We start from the raw sequence: 17,181 nt of genomic DNA on the forward strand, positions 1-17,181 counted from the left end.
GAGGATTTACGGTTTAGCGCACAAGCCGACTGTGATATCTGCGCTATCTGGCCCTTTCGCACATAAAGAAACGACAAAATACGTCGCCATCAGGCCTCGTCGCACATAAAGCAAACACGCACCGAACAAATCCTCATTGCAGCTATCACTGGTGCGTTACAGGCTGGGTGCGAACTCCAGTAGGTACTTTTCATCAGGTACTTTTTATATGCATGCATACCTGTAGTATCTGTGTTTTTGCCGCTCGAAACATATATGACGCACTTGACACTCTTGCACAACGCACAGTGTTCTTTTTTTTTTACCATACAAGCTCGTCTTTGCTCTCGCCGGGTTTTGTTCCTTCGATGACGCAATCAGCTGCACTTTGTTAGAGTTTGAAAGTCGTCGTGCAAACGTCTGCAACGGCACGAAACCCGGCGGGCGCAAATGAGCCTCCCGGAGGGTTCCTGCTCGTTCACTTGCGGAGTGGAGCGCTCTGGACGTAGAACAGCGTTGATTCCTGACCGACATGCGCATTCAAATCTGTAGGAGATGCGCATGTGTCACCATGGAGTCGTTGATTCTGCAAAAATCGTTGCGGAGGTAAAAAGGCTGTGGATCCTTTCACAACAGAATGACCATTCTCTGTGCATCGAGAGCCTTTTCACCACTGCGACCACACCCGTTCTGGAGGCAGAAACCGTCTACAGCGCTGAATCATCCATTGCCACAAAAATGCCGCGCGTTTCCTGCAGGTGTGCATTCCGGCCGGGACAATGCCCCATTCAGGGGGTGTGGATAAGAGCCTCTCTGCCGAGTTTCGTAGATGAAATCCTATACCGGCACGCTTGTAGATGACGCGAGGAGGAAGCGACGCCCATTGCACCATGCCGGCGCCGCGGTAACCGCGTTGTGCTCGGTAACTCAAGACGCCCCCCGCAGATACGCGCTGCTCAAGCCACAGGAGACGATTCCACCTAGCTCTACAGCATCAACAAACCCCTGGCAGCTTTGCCCTTTGAAATCCCTCTCTCTTTCTCTCCTTGCCTTCGCGCCCTCCTTTCGATTTTTTTTTTGTACAATAAATTTAAGTCTGTAGTGAATCTGCACGCTGAGATAGTCTCATTCTGCCACGTGGAACACAGCCCGCGCTATTCGCACTTTCAATACGAAGACAGTACATGCATGCGTTATGAGAGGACTGTGAAAACGCTTAAACATTCCCCCATACTGCGTGAACATGAAACTGCAATCACTGTTACTACTTTCCTACCCGAAGGCAAAAAAAAAGGGGGGGGGGGAGGGGTGCTATCGCTTTCTACCTGCGCTCACGTGGCCATTTCGCAAGGTGGGCTTTCGTGTCGTCTGCTATACTGCCGTCCAATGTGTTTCCCACCGCTTCCCGCATGATGGCGCCATATCCTCCAGCAAAAGGCGGATTTCCGAGATTAGCGTTGTCGTAGTCTATGCACCGACCACTACTGATGAAGAAGGTGGCGTTGAGAGATTTTATGCGGACCTACAATGCCTTTTAGTCCGCACCCCATCATCAGACGTCGTTTTTTTCATAGGAGACTGGAATGATAAGGTCAGGAGAGAAGAAATATCCGGAATTATAGGCAAGTTCGGTCTTGGCGAGCCAAATGAAGCTGGGCAGAGGCTGGTAGAGTTTTGTCAAAAAAACAACCTGACCATAGCGAATACTCACTTTCAACAGCACAAGAGGCGCCTGTACACATGGATTTCACCGGACGGTCTGTACAGAAATCAGATCGATTATATTCTTTGCCGGCAGAAATGGAGAAGCGCTATACAAGCAGTGAAAACAAGGCCTGGGGCCGATTGTGGCACCGATCATCAGCTTCTTGTTGCCAAAATTAAGCTTCGATTGAGGAAAATGCAGAAAACTAGAAGGCCTTTCAGGTATGATGTGGATCAAACTCCATTAGAATATGCTGTGTAAGTGAGGAATCGATTTCAAGAATTAGATATAGAAGACAGAGAGCCCGAAGAAATGTGGACTGATGTTCGTGATATAATACAAGAAGTTGCTACTAAGGTAGTTCCAAAGCAAAACATGCAAGAAAGCAGACTGGTTATCTGAAGAGGCTTTGCAAATAGCTGAGGAAAGGAGGATGACAAAAGTTATGGGGGAAAGAGAAAGATACAAGGTTCTCAATACGGATTTTCAGAAAATAGCAAGGAGAGATAAGAATGCCTTCCTGAAGATACAGTGTCAAGCAGTTGAGGACAACAGCCAATTAAGGAACACAAGAGCTCTGTATAAGACAATCAAAGATATCAAAGGAAGCTTCTGTGCTAAGCTGGGCGTGATAAAGGACAAATGAGGCAGGGACCTCACTGAAGCCTCAGAGATAAAGAAGAGGTGGCAGGAATACACAGAAGAACTGTACAAGAAGGACCCGAATGTGCAAACCCAACATAAGACGGCTGTGATGACTGATCTCGAGCCGGGCATCCTGAAGAGTGAAGTTGAATGGGCCTTAAAGAACAAAGCTAGCGGAAGTGATGGCATTCCAGCTGAGTTGCTTCAAAACCTCAACCATGACGCTGTTAACATTCTGCATACATTATGTCAGAAGATTTGGACAACCCTGCAGTGGCCACAGGATTGGTGGAGGTCAGTTTACATCCCCATTCCAAAGAAAGGCAGTGGCAAAGATTGTTCCAAATACCGCACGATCGCGCTTATTTCGCATGCTAGCAAGGTGATGTTGAAAATGCTCCAAGGTATGCTGCAACAGTATGTGGATCGGGAGCTTCCGGACGTGCCAGCTGGGTTTCGCAAGGGCAGAGGAACTAGGGACCAAATTGCCAACCTTCGCTGGATCATGGAAAAAGCAAGAGAGTTCCAGAAACCCATCTACTTCTGCTTTATTGATTATGCGAAAGCGTTCGACTGCGTAGATCACAGGAGATTGTGGCAAGCTCTCCAAGAGATGGGAGTTCCAATTCACCTCATCTGTCTCCTCAGGAACCTGTATGAAGGGCAAGAGGCCACAGTCAGAACTGGGCATGGCCTTAGTGATTGGTTTCCGATTGAGAAAGGAGTGAGGCAAGGCTGCATACTGTCGCCCTGCCTATTTAACCTATATGCAGAGTGCATCATGAGGAAGGCCGGTCTGGACGAGTCTTCAGCTGGAGTGAAGATTGCTGGAAAACGTATCAACAACCTTAGATATGCGGATGATACCACTTTAATGGCAGAAAGTGAAGTAGAACTCAAGAGACTTCTGATGCGCGTACAAGAAGAGAGTGAGAAGTTTGGGCTTAAACTGAACATTAAAAAGACAAAGATCATGGCGTCTTGCCCTATCAAGTCCTGGAGCATCAATGGACAAGAAGTGGAAGCTGTGACAGATTTTCTCTTCTTGGGCTCCAAGATTACCTCAGAAGGAGACTGCAGCCATGAAATTAGGAGACGCCTGCTTCTGGGAAAGAGAGCAATGGTTAGCCTTGAGCGCCTAGTAAAGAGCAGAGACATTAGTCTGCCAACCAAGATCCGTATAACTCGTGCTATGGTATTTCCAGTTGTGATGTATGGATGCGAGAGTTGGACTTTGAAAAGTCTGACCGCCGAAGGATTGACGCGTTTGAATTGTGGTGCTGGCGAAGACACTTGAGAGTTCCTTGGACTGCCAGAAGATCAAATCAGTCGATATTGTCGACCATAAACCCTGACTGCTCATTGGAGGGTCAAATTCTAATGTTAAAGCTCAGCTACTTTGGTCATCTGATGAGAAGAGAGGAGTCGCTGGAGAAAGATTCTATGTTGGGAAAGGTTGAGGGTCGCCGGAGAAGGGGTAGGCAGCGAACGCGATGGTTAGATGGCATCCTCGAGGCACTGCAGATGAAGTTATGTGATGTTAGGAAGATAGTGAGGGACCGGAAAGCGTGGCGTGACATGGTCCATAGGGTCACGAAGAGTCGGACACGACTGAACGACTGAACTGAACTGAGATCATCACTAGCGGAAAAACGAAGTGGTGCTCATGGAAATTGCGCAGCCCACGAGTGTTGATCAGTGAAGGCAGACCCATGACGCGGACGCTGTCAGCCACACTTGTGAAGTCCACAGCGAGCATGACAGGAGCCATGAATTTTCGTGTCCTGACAACAACAACCCTAGTGCGAACATGGACCTCACGCGATCCGAAGCGCCCCAGCTGTCGGACGAACTTGATCGTGCGCCGGTTAGCACTGAGCGACGCGGCACACCGGCGAATCAGGGTAACTCGTCTGACGAGCCTGCAGAGGATATGCCTAGCTCAGGGACTGGCATGAGCGAGCCTTGTTCGGACGCGACTGGCGGTAAGTCATGCGCGCCGCACTCCGACGATGCCGGCGCCATACCCGCTCCGGTTACCGGCAGCTTTGAAAGAGCTGGCGCCAAAAGAAACAAAGCAACCATTCAAGTGCTGCCGTCGAAAAGAGCGGAAAGGCAGGTGCATGAAAGAATGTTGTCATCGAAAGGTGAGAAAACGCAAACGATCGCGAAAGGAAAAGAAGCGGCGATCTCAGCGGCACAGCACCCGCGCTAAGAGAATGCGCGATTGGTGCGCAAAGCGCAAGGAACGAGACAGATCGTTCAACAAAGCAAGTAATTTGTGCTCGTCTGTTCTTTCAGGCACAAAGTGGAAAGAAAGGTCTCATAGAGAAATGGACAGCCGGGGCTGTAGCAGAGGGAGGAGAGCCAAACCGCCCGTATGCTGCTAGGCGTTCTGCCGCTTCCGGATGAGAGCAGCACAGTGCGAATGCTCTGAGGCATGCATTCGAGACGTAGCTACTTCGACAAGCGTTTCGTCGCCAACGGTAATAACGGGGCAAAATTGAAGGACCTCCTTGCTTCCTCAGTTGTGATTTACGGTCCAAGTGATTTCAAGGGTACTCTTTTTCATTATTGATTATTACTTTTCCCTGCTATTTAATGTATCATTAATGTGCAAAATTGTTGCTTGAACCTTGTGTGCTGCATCCTATACACTTGTGTCTTGTTGTAGTGGGAGCAAAAAGGGGACAACAATTTAGGTAACTGCATTTTAAATTTTGCCTCTGTCTGGCGGTTGACCGAGGGTACTTGCTTGTGTTGGGTGTTGCCTGTAGCCGGTCGGTTTTGCAAGCCGCAGAAAAGTCTACCGTTACCAGTGGCGAGTGGCAAGGGCATCGGAGCGACCCGAGCAAAGTTGATCGACGTGCCCCGGCAACAAGGCTGTCGGCAGAGATCCTGACCTGGCGAGTGAAACCCGAGGCACGTGAGGCTACCTGGCACCCGGACACTGGACGTGAGCTTAGAGGAACCTGGCGAACGAGCGCGCCAGGCATCCGAGCCACATGCGAGCAGCTCGTCTTCCCGGCGCATTGTCTGATGGCGGGGGTGCGGTTGTGCTCGGCCAAAGCCGCCCAGAAATTCAACCGGACGCCCAACTTCTCCGGCGAACGCCTCCTTCACAAAATCCGGATATTTCTGTGCAATGCACCGGTGCACTGGAGGCGAGCCGTGCCAAGGGGAGAGAAGCGACGTGTTTGAGCTGAGCATCCAGACAGCTCCGCGCCATGGTCCTGGCGGTGGATCCCTTCTCGCCCCGCGGCATATTTGAAGCAAGAGCGCAGCGAGCTCTCCCATTGGCCCTGCGAAAGTGCTGCCGTCGGATTGGACCATCTGATCGTCAACGGTTTCTCGGTTCACGGAGACTCAAGCGCGAGATTTCGTGTTTGAGTTCGTCACTAGCGTCCATCGGGAGCAGTTCGCCCCGTGACAGTGCGGACGCGGCGGAATCTCCCCGGCTGTCGCAGCGCGAGAACAGTCGCGTATGGCTATGTTAGCTTTCGGCCCCAGAGCCGAACTCGTTGTGTAAATGCCTGTAAATAGTGTATAAAGCTTTTTCTTCATCTCACCAGCGCCGACTCGGATTCATCGCTACCGCCCAGGGAGCTGACAGCTCTCGTTCACGAAACGGGTGACCAACTCCTTGTCACAACCCTGTTCACGGTGGGCTATACTGTGTGATGACCCCAGCGGCACAACAATCTTTACAAGTCGCTCGCCCTGTTTGTCACTTATCAACGCATGTGCTTGCTTGCAAGCTTCTTTGTCAAGCGGAACAACTCGATTAGTGCCTGGTGTGCTCTAACGAGTGTACGAGCGTGCGTCTCGCAGGAACCTCGTGAACTGCGTTTATCGTGGATACAGTAGTTTATTTTAGATATGTAAAGGCTATATTTATTAAGGAGGTACCGTCCGGCTAAATCTCGATAGAAAAAAAAATTCACCTGAAACATATGCCCGATATGAACCCCTCACAATGAGAGACCAGTTTCGCGGACTGGATGGATGGATGGAATGGATGGATGGAATATAGGAGCGTCCCCTTTGAAACGGGGTGGTAGCAGTAGCTATCATGCTCATTTTTCTCCCTATATCTTAATTATTGATTTAGAATGGTTAACTAAACCATCATTCTATTTATTAAATTTTGTTCCTACATTACTAACATTATGTCACTTCTCTGCTTTTAAGCCACCAATCTTCCAGTCATTGTTTGCTAGTTTCCACCACCGGTTTATTCAACCGGCCACTACTATCTCTAAACCCCAGAGCTTCAAGAACAGTGATTGCGCCTACATCAACTTCCGGATGGATACCATTGCATTCGAGTATAATATGGTCAATTGTTTCACTGGAGTTTCCACATACAGCACATGCGTCATCTCCATTGTTAAACTTCTTTTTGTAGCTGCGTGTTATAAGGCACCCTGATCTAGCTTCAAAAAGTAGGGCACTGCCTCTTGAGTTATCAAAGAAATCTTCCTTTCTGATCTGCATTTTCCACTTTCGGTATAATTCCACACTGTTTTTTTTTTTTCATCGAATTTATCCAATTCTTACCTTCTGTGTTTTTCACCTGTTGCTTAATGCTCTTTATTTCTCCGACCTTGTTACTAGCATACTTACTAGTTAGTTTTCTAGTTCTTTTTCTCAATTGTGAGTCAACGCTTTTTAAGTACAGGTATTTAAATACTTTAGCTGCCCATCTGTTACTGTCCAATTTCCTCAGGCGTTCCTCATATAATATTTTGCTCTGCGCTTCCCGTACTTCGAAAGATGCCCAGCCCATATCTCCCTGTACCGCCTCATTTGTAGTTTTGCCGTGGGCACCTAGTGCTAATCGTCCAACGGATCTCTGATTTGTTTCTAATGTCGACTGTACCTCTGATTTTAGGCACAGAACGGCATTTCCGAAAGTAAGTCCGGGCACCATAACTCCTTTCCAAATACCCCTCAAAACCTCATACCTATTGTATCCCCACAATGCCTTATGCTTCATTATCCCGGCATTCCTTCGCCCTTTGGTCTTAAGTGATTGCTCATGCTTTCCAATGTATGCCAATCCTTCGTTTACCCATACCCCCAGATATTTATATTCTGCTAAGTTATTTTCAAAAGTGGGAAGGCTTGGGGAATCGATGGTCTTCCCTATACAGCAGGTGTTCCCAGTCTTCCATGGGGCTTTTCTCTATTGCTTCCTCTATGTCTGCTGCTACCTGCGCTATTTGATCGTCGTTTAATTTTGCGTTTACGTTTTGTCTAAGTTCCATTTCTCTTTTCATCAAGGGCCCCATCTGCAGACTAATACGTTTATGATCACTTCCCAGACTACACTGCCCTTCTTCGTCTATTTCCATTTTTGTGACCTTGCTATAACTTTCCTGCGACATTAGACAATAGTCAATGGTCGCCTGCCTGTTGCGGAATTCCCAGGTGATTTGGCCTTCACATTTTGTTTCTCTATTTACTATAACTAGATCGTGTCGCTCACAGAAATCAAGCATTAGCTTGCCGTTACAATCCGTGTATCCATCCAGATCGTCGATGTGGCCGTTCATGTCCCCCAGCAGAATAATATTGGCCCCGTTTCCAAACTGGCTGATATCGTCAATGAGGCATTCAACAAGATCCCTGTTTTATTGCCTGCATTGATGCCCTGTTCCTAAATAAACTACCCCTACTTGTAAGGACACAGTGTGCCCCCTGTCGGCCGACCGTGCACGCTCAATGCAGTCAGCTCACCGACAGCGACGTCGTCGACATGCAGCTGTTTGCTTTTTAACTTGAGAGCTCAGGTAATTCTGTAATCCTCCTGTTCTTATTCTACGCAATGAATTATTTTTCCTCTTTAGTTGCTTGACCTTAATTGCTGATTTCTAGTAATTGGCAGTTTTTATTCTATCGCATTTATTATTTTCGCTCTTTAACTACTTGTCCGTAGTAGCTGATTTCTAGTAATTGGCAAAATTAATAACATATCTATGAACCATGCATGCATGGCCATTCTTAGGCATACTTCCCGCAACATAGGACGCTTGTTCCCTTTGTGAACTGCCCAAACGATTTCGTTCATGCCACAGGAAAGAGGTACGCGCTCCGAAACTCCAGAGTGGAAGCACTGTGACATCCAAAACAGTTCGCGAATCCCTCGTCCCAGCATATTTCTGGTCAAGGTGCCACGAAGCCTCAGACATGTTCTTCAGCATTGGCTGTGCCGCCATCTTGAATCTGAGAGCGATGGAGAAACGGACAAGAAATGGGCTATGTAAGAGCTAACGGTCGTAAGCTTTCCTGTGGCGGAAACGCTTGCGCATGAAGGCGCAAGCAGGAATAAAGTGACTGGAAATGATAGGCCTGTTGTGGTACCTTACATGATATGAATGTGCTTTAATGTACTAGTAGTATTCTCCCGCAAGCTTGTTCAGCTAAGCTGTCGCATAGCTGACCGAAGCAATAAGTTGGGATGTCAGAAAATGCATGTGCGGAGTATCATAAATTCAACGTCTTCTATAAAATTCATTGTCCTGTGGTAAATCTTACATTGAGTCAGGCATGAATGGTTGACATAGGCAGCATACGAAAGGTGTTTAAAATAATGACCGTGGCCGACTCTGCAGGGCTTGCGCCGATTTCACAGCCCACAATGATTATGGTACGAAGCAGACAATTAACAGACGGCTCGTGAAGCTCTCCATGGCTTCTACATCAAAACGCAGGCTCGAGATGTGTCAACGACATGTCGAGTTTTGGCTACGAGAGTTACCAGAAATTTCTGCTACGCCTGCTCTTCAAGATCGGCACTGTTTTGTTGCTTTGTGCGCATCAACTGGGATGAATGACTATGCGTGTCGGCCGCTTTCACCTTATTAAAGCCCCTGAGACCACCACCAGCATAAAAAGACATCTAAGAAACACGCACAGGGACTGCGTGAATCCAAAGCAGACGATGCTCGTGTTTCTTGCACACGAGCCAACTTCTGCCGACTTGACCGTTATTCAGCCATTGAATGAGTCATCGTCAACGCTCGCGAGGCAATGTGCAATAGTTTGGAGTCCGTACCTACCATTAGACCAATCTCGTTTTTGCAACGGATGATAATTTAGCTTTGTTTCAATAGCGGAGCAATTGTAGTATTTTACCGAGCTTCGTTCACCAGTCCTTTAAAGTGTTCGCACGTTTCCGAAAAAAAAGAATTTTTTTTTACAATGTACACTATTTGCAAAACAGTTACTGCACTCTTTTAATTTCACGAAGTGCCCCGCCGCACTAGCCCTTTTCAGAAACGCTACTTAGCCCACTAATATGAACTGGTCTTATAAAAGTAAAAGTGGATATTGCATGCGTCGGCATCGCAGACGGTTCGTTTCACTGCAAGCTATTTTACAGAAGATATCGTTCAGGGTGCGGTCGCTTCTTGCACCTCTGTGTACTAAGTATCGCAAATATCCACGTTTAAGATATGAAAAAAATTCAGCTCAAATGAAGTAGCCCAAAGGCGAAAAGAAGAAGGGACAGGAAAGAGCGCTAACAACTAATCTTCATTGAGCAAAACGTGCGCAATAAATACGAGAGCAGCTGCTGAACAATCAAAAGAAGTCAACGTCACAAGAGCGATCAAACGCAAAACAGGTGATGAGGGAACTCAAAATAATGGTAAAAAGTATCTAACAACAAACGAACATGGACGATGAATGAATGCGCGGTGTCAGGAGACTATCAGATGAGTCAGCACGATATGGTGTAAAGGGCCAAACGAAAACAGGGTGAAAAGAAGATGGCAACTTCGTTGTTCTTGACAAAATATACAATAAAAAAGAACGCTGCAGAATCTGAATTGAAGTAATGCGACAGCACGGATGCTGCTGTTGGTTGCTTCTAGCTGCTTAATTCACTTCTTTTTTACCAATTTTAGTCTTTGGTTCTTTCAAATTGCGCGCCAATCCCTTCCTATGCTCTTTTTCGACTCGACTTCAGGTTGCGTGACGTCACATCCTAGGCGTCACCTTAATTGACTGATTTAATTAACTATTTTGTGTTTGATACATCTCAACGTCACCCTACTTGACTCACTTAATTAACTATTTTAGTATTTGATACATTCAAATGTAGTACCAAGACACTGGTTAATGAGATCATTTTCGCATTTACTTTTACATTTTTGCCTCTAATTACTTACCTACCTTATTGATCTAAATATTTTTCCAGACACAGCATCACGTCACCCTCTATAGACACCACTCCTTAACCTCTACCACTTCTCAATTACTGACAAGTGCTGTGAACATAGCGAAGTAATGCTTTCTTATTAATAGTACATAATAAGACAAGCATGAGCGGTCAATAACTAAAATTTGACAAAGTTCTTCTAAGAAGGCAAGTTCGCTACTCTAAGAGCGATTTCGACGCGTCAGTCACACACCACGCTCAGCCTTTTTGGTTTATAAGTAAAGCTTCCTTCAATTCACGGGCCACGCTGTCTACTTCTATCCAGAATCACGGTATCATGTAACCAAGGCATGCATCCACATTTGCTGCAATGAGCCGCAAGGTTAGACCCAGTTACTTATCCAAGCAGGCGTTCGTGTAACCTCAAACGTTCATTCAGGCATCTTCCCGTTTGTCCTATATACACCTTGCCACATGTTAACGCAATATGGTAGGTCACCCGTTATCTATAACAGCAAAGGTTTTACTTTCATCCACGTTTAAAACTGATTTCTTCCATTTGAGTAAAGTCACTCTTAAAACATGCCCTTTTTTTTTTCTGTCTCATTTCCCCTGAAATCAGCCTTTTGATGGAGGCAGATTCCTTCAAGCTTCTACTTTCTCTGAAAGGAGGAAAAAATTGTTCGAAGAGTGCGATCGTGTCTCGATCACCAGGTCATGCATGCGCAAGCAGAGATGTTCGCTTCAACTTATTTAGCAATTGTGGCTGATATAATCTGTGCAGCCCGATAAATTGAGGACTGCATTCTTTCTCAAGGGCGGACGAATATTCTGTGTTGGCCACGTGGCCAATGAGATACTGATGCGTCACCATTTCCTGCACAGGGTGTTCAGTATGATAATGTGGGAAAAATCATTTTCCTCAAAACTGAAAACGTTGCTTTATTTAACATATCTCTAAAGGCCGTTCTTAGAAGGTATTACTAAAACGGTGGGGGAGGGGGGTAGTGTAAAAACCGTTACTATAACAAAAATCGCGGACAAGCAAAGGTACAGTCCTGGTCAAAATTTTGCGAGATGCCGGAGCAACGTTTTAAAACAGCGTTGGCGTCACTAGGCGGCAATATGATAGCGTCGAGGTTACGCTTAGTGATGGCTATGCGCATACGGGTCCTATATTCGCCGGCTTGCCTGCGTTATATCCAAGGAGGATATAAAAAAAACTGCTGGAGTGGAAGTCCCCTATACCGGCTTATGGGCTGGAGTGAAGCCTGCGGCGGCAATCTTGTGGTGTGCAAGAATTGGCCTGCCAATGCGCTTGGAAGCGCTTTTCGCGGGCGTCGCCAGTGTTTCAAGTGCTTAAAGGATTTTTAAGTTCTAATGCAATGTTGTGGGCTACCGCTGAGCAAGTCTTAATTAAACACGGTGAATTAACTGCTAATGAACTTTAGATTTTACACTTCATCGAGTCATATGTCATTAGATAGCATATGTCGAGCAAAAGTGCACTGGCTTGACTTAATTCCTAATTAATCATGCGAAGAATATAATTGTCCATAAATGTTAAAATACATGCATTGGCTACAAGTCATATCGTTGGATAGCTTATGCCGACTACAAGTGCTCTAGACTAACTGCACGTCTTATTTAATTACCGCTAATTAGTCAATTGTGATTAAACCTGAATTGAATGCTATCTTTTCCAGTCATATATCGTGGCAGAAATGGACATGGGCAGGACATGTAGTGCGAAGAGAGGATAACCGATGGTCGCTGAGGGTAACAAACTGGATTCCAAGGGAAGGAAAGCGTAGCAGGGGGCGGCAGAAAGTTAGGTGGGCGGATGAGATTAAGAAGTTCGCAGGGGTCAAGTGGATGCAGCTAGCACAGAACCGGGTTAAGTGGAGAGATATGGGAGAGGCCTTCGCCCTGCAGTGGGTATAATCAGGCTGATGATGATGATGATGATGATCGTGGTGTAGCTTATATTGAGTAAAGTTGTACTAAACTAATATCATTGCAATTAGCAGTAATTAATTAGCGCTATTAGCGGTAAAGAATTAAAACGTACAGCTAGTCTAGTGCTGTTGGACTTGGCATAAGCTATCCAACGATATGCGACTTGTAGCTATAGCATGGATTTCAATATTTAGTCACCATTATGCATTTAGCAGTAACTAATTAGCGCTATCAGCAGTACATAATTAAAACGTGCAGTTAGTCCAGTGCTGTTGGAGTTGGCATAAGCTACCCATCGATGTACGGCTATAGCATGTATTTTAACATTTATTCACAATTTTGCAATTAGCTGTAATTAATTAGCGCAAAACGCTGCTAATATGCTCAGGAATCATTCATGACACTATACACCAACATTAATCCAAGCGACGTTGGCATGCAGTAAAGAAATATCCGTAAACGGGCCGCGCGCTTGACTGCGGCTGCTGCGGGGAATGTGGCCGCTTGCTGTACAGTTCTACCACAACCAGCAGAACGAAATACTGAGTGTTTGGTACAGAGTTGGTTATCTGTACCAAACACTCAGTATTTCGTTCTGCTGTTTGTGGTAGAACTTTACAGCAAAGTTAAGACTGTGTGTGCTCGATGAGAAACTGATTGCCGCTGCATGTGCGCATTTCCGGAGGATGGGACAATGCTGCGTCACAGCTCGGCGGCTCGGCTCGGCCTCCCAGGCACGTCACAAAAGTGGTGGCTTGTTTTACGGATAGACATCTGCATGAGCCGCGTATCGCTGCATCTGTTTTAATTGAACGGTGAAGGTGAGATTTTATTGACCCCAAGACGCGTGTCGCATTGCGCAAAGCCTTCCGTTCCGCTCCCTTTGCTGCGTGTTTTGCTTACTGCGTCGTATTACCGCGCCAACGTTCGCTGAACGTGCTTTAGCTGTTATCACAGTGATGTTCCTATTGTCAATGGGATCTTTCTCATGAACATGTTAAATGCTTAAGCTGTAAATTTGTAGCCTCACATTGACTCCTCTCTGTGGCAAATTAAGCGCGAGTAAAATAATGGAATCGTGAACAGGGCGAGATTTATTGCAGCGAAGCTATATCGCAGATATTTTCACTTCTCAGACGCATTGACTTCTAAATACTAGCAATTCCAATTTGAATTTCTTACCTAAGCTCTGACAGGTTGGCGTTCTAGCGCTAGCGTTAGTTATTCCGTTCGTTTGCTTTTTGTTCTTTGACACTGATTACTTTGTTTGTTAGCAAGATCTTTTACCCTTTTGTAATCTCACCGCATCTCGTTTGGAGACCTACGTTCAGGTCATTTTGTTATCACGAAGATTTCATGAAGACCGTGACGAATGAGCGGTGGCCGCTTTCCTGCACTTTTCCTACAAGATTTCATTGTCGTGAAGCGTCTATGTAAGCAATCGTGAATTAATAAAGCCTGGCTTTCTATGCAGCACAGCTTCACTCATTTATACCCTTAGTGAAATGTCTCAAGCCATGTGATTCTATCCATGTGCTTGCCGAATTCACCTGAAGGCCCTTGTTCACAAACATGCCCGAAGAAACCCTGGAATGCGTTTACATGACGGGCGACGAAAGACTAGGCTAACGACGACGGAGGCAGAACGATGCTATGATAAGGTAGTTAAAGATGCCGTAACATTTCAGTTAACGTAAAACTTGACAGTAGAAATCCATGTCAAGTAAAGTTGGCTGAACAGTTACGGTGTCCATTTTTCTGCCTTATCCGAGCATCGTTCTGCCTCCGTCGTTGTTGGCCTTGTTTTTCGTTCATAAGTAAGAAGACAATCAAATTCCCCGCCAAACGTACGTCACTGTGACGTCACAAAACGTCACGTGTTTGTTTTGCCTCACAGTTCGCAGGGGGCGCCGGGAGACTAAAGCCTCGCTCAGAGTCGACACGCAGGCTTTTATGGGAGTTACGATACCATACTATTTCTAGCATGCGGCCTGTTCCTGCGATGACGGGAGCGTACGTGGCGCCTGTTTTTAAGGCGAGAACTCAGCGTTTTTTGTAATCGTAACCATAATAGATGACAAAGCAGACTGTTTGCAAAAAGCCGACCTCACAGCCAGGGAAGAAGTGATAAGCGAAAGAAGCCTTATTTCCTTAAAACAGGATCGAATGCGACCGACGCCGTGAATGCTTCAGTCATCGCAGTCGACGCGAGCGCTGAAAAGCGGCCACCCGCTGCCAAGATCGAAAAATAAAAAAGCAGCTGCCCAAGCGAAACGCCGGCAAGCGAGGCGAGTATAGGATGTGCATCAAGCAGCGTAACATCGACGCTACCATATCGCCGCCTAGTGACGCCAAGGCAGTTTTAAAAAGTTCCATAATCTCGCAAAATTTTTTCCATGGCTGTATACTTCGACACAACTGCAGCGCGAAAACGAAAAGAGACGAGCACAAAGGAAGGAAAACACGCACGGACAAGCAAAGGTACAATAAACAGGCTATGCATAACATGGAAATACCCGATTGAAACTAAAGAAGCAGGCTATAGAGAACAAAATAATACAGATTGCAAGTTTATAGAAACGCACAACGGAAATGAAAAGACCACTGTGTATATGTTCATGGTAAACGAGCGCGAAAAGGCGGACACGACTAAAGCGCTCCTACCAACTCGCCCAACTGCTCACGTTAGCTACACTGTAAGTACGTATAGACACGAAAATGACAGCGGCAAATGCAAAAATACAAAAGTTCCTAAAAGCTAAATAATATACTCGTTATGTGAAAGCATTAACTAGCTCAACAATTAAGTATCTTAAAGTCGAAAACGGCTTAAGAAGATTACACTATATGTGGAATTTAATTTAGCTACTGTGCTCGTCAATATTATTCAACAAGTAAACATTTATTGAATGCTACAACTGTGAGCGGTCCCGTACGTTCGGAGACAAAAATATGCAATTATATCGCCCAACTGGAATCATGCAGAGGCGCCTTTCAATCTCATGCTTCCGCTTTGCGGCTTATTACCGACAGTAGAACATTGAACCACCTAGGTGCTCTTCAATATCAACGCATTCCCTGGGACGACTAGATCTGGCTGGAACGCGTCGCTATTTTTTCCAGCTTACAACCGCCAGAATGCACTCGAAGAGCGTCGAAAACACGATGACCAGTATCGGCGTGCTGGGTGTACGGTCACGCTGACTACGACAAAATTGGACAGCCCGACGTGACATACGGTGAGCAACTTTCGCATCACTTTACATATGACGACTGAAAGCAACGCGCGGACGACCACACGCTCGCACCGTTCTCGTCGATGTAGGCAGCCGTTCGTGTAGACAGCAAATTCTCGCCACAAAGATGCATTCTTCGGCAGCGCCCCGTATCCTCCCGGCCAGTACGACCGTACTTCGCAACAACCCAGACATAATTTTGCTAGCCAGCGCCGCTTCAGCTGACTTCCCAAAAAAAGCAAATGTCTCTTGATAGTGAATTTCATGTGCGCGCTCGAAACGAACGTACTCACCATTACATAGCGCTCCCGGGGCCGCGGCGTGGCCGAACAGGGGTGCACTCTTCGCTGCGGCTCCATTACGTGTGGTGGCAGTGACGCACGCAGGACTAGCATGGAGGAAGGAAAGAACTTAGGAGAGACCCTTACATCATTTTTTTTTTTTTTTTGAAGCCGGAGCAGCCGCGCCGCGACTGAACGCTGCAACGTCTCTCCTCCTCCTTTACCCTCCGCATTTCCTTTCTCCGCGACGCTCACGCACCTAGGGCCCTTAGCAACGCTGTTGAGTGGCCCGAGTTTTCATAGCAACAGCGTCGTCGTTGCCCTGACTTGACTAAACCTAAATTTTGACGTCACACTTCCTCCGTGCTTGCTAGTCTGCTAGGGAGAGCGACGCCCGTTCTCGCAATGAATGCGGCGACAGCGCTGCACGCAGTCGCGCCGTCGCGGTTCGCACCGGCAATTGTGCGGGTATGCTTCTGCTGGTCGTCGCCGATTCTTTTGTTTTGCTTGTTGCGACAGGAACGCTTTCCATTTAAAAAGAAAACACGTCTGTGGGCCATTTGGTGGGACATGGTAAAATTCAAATCGCCACCCATTGCCTCCGTCCTTCTGCGGTTTTCATTTTACATTGCTTTCCACGCTTGAAATTCGTTTATGCCAACAAGGCGAATCTCGAATTTATAGCAATTTCCGCAGCCAGTCGCCTGCTCTTGACGGGAAACGAGCTTTCCCGTCAAGAGTTTTCCATTAATTAAGTAATTAATGGAAAACTGTCGGCGCGTGTATGTGGCGGTTAAAGAGAGGAAGAAGAAACCTGTCGCCATCTAGAGAGATGATAGAGGGCTGAGTTGTGGGCCTTAGAAAATCTGCCGCTGAGTTGAGCGAAGGCTTTGCGAGAATAGGGAACACGAATGAGAACAAGCAAAAGACGGAGGGAGCCCAAAGAAGCGCAGTTGAGAAATTAGAAAAAGGGCTAACGCGGAGCCACAAAGCGCACACACTGCATAATAAATACGCTCCTGTCGGTTAAGGTGTTTCGGAGAGGCAAATTTGGAAGTAGACCACCAAACAAGAACTCGGTTTTCTTCAGTTAGAAAGCGTAAGCACATGGCTGGTCAAGCGGCCCTTGTTGATAAGATGTATGTATACTCATTAATTAAACATGTATGCGTACAGCTTGTCTAAACCGTATTTTACCGCTAAGTTACT

At 46.5% G+C, this 17,181-nt stretch overlaps 1 protein-coding gene across 1 annotated transcript in view; it reads right to left on the reverse strand.

The window, feature by feature from the left end:
* The window catches only part of LOC146210161 (WD repeat and HMG-box DNA-binding protein 1-like), a 335,137-nt gene extending 319,037 nt beyond the window's left edge, over positions 1–16,100 (reverse strand). Inside the window, exon 1 of the mRNA XM_084581922.1 lies at positions 15,985–16,100. Within this exon, the coding sequence (XP_084438048.1) occupies positions 15,985–16,086 (102 nt within the window). The 5' untranslated portion in view covers positions 16,087–16,100. The remainder of the gene's footprint in view (positions 1–15,984) is intronic.
* Positions 16,101–17,181: the final 1,081 nt, after the last annotated feature.

Source organism: Amblyomma maculatum, chromosome 1 (assembly GCF_055883805.1).
Source record: "Amblyomma maculatum isolate TAMU_Amacu chromosome 1, ASM5588380v1, whole genome shotgun sequence".
Taxonomy (NCBI): Eukaryota; Metazoa; Arthropoda; class Arachnida; order Ixodida; family Ixodidae; genus Amblyomma; species Amblyomma maculatum.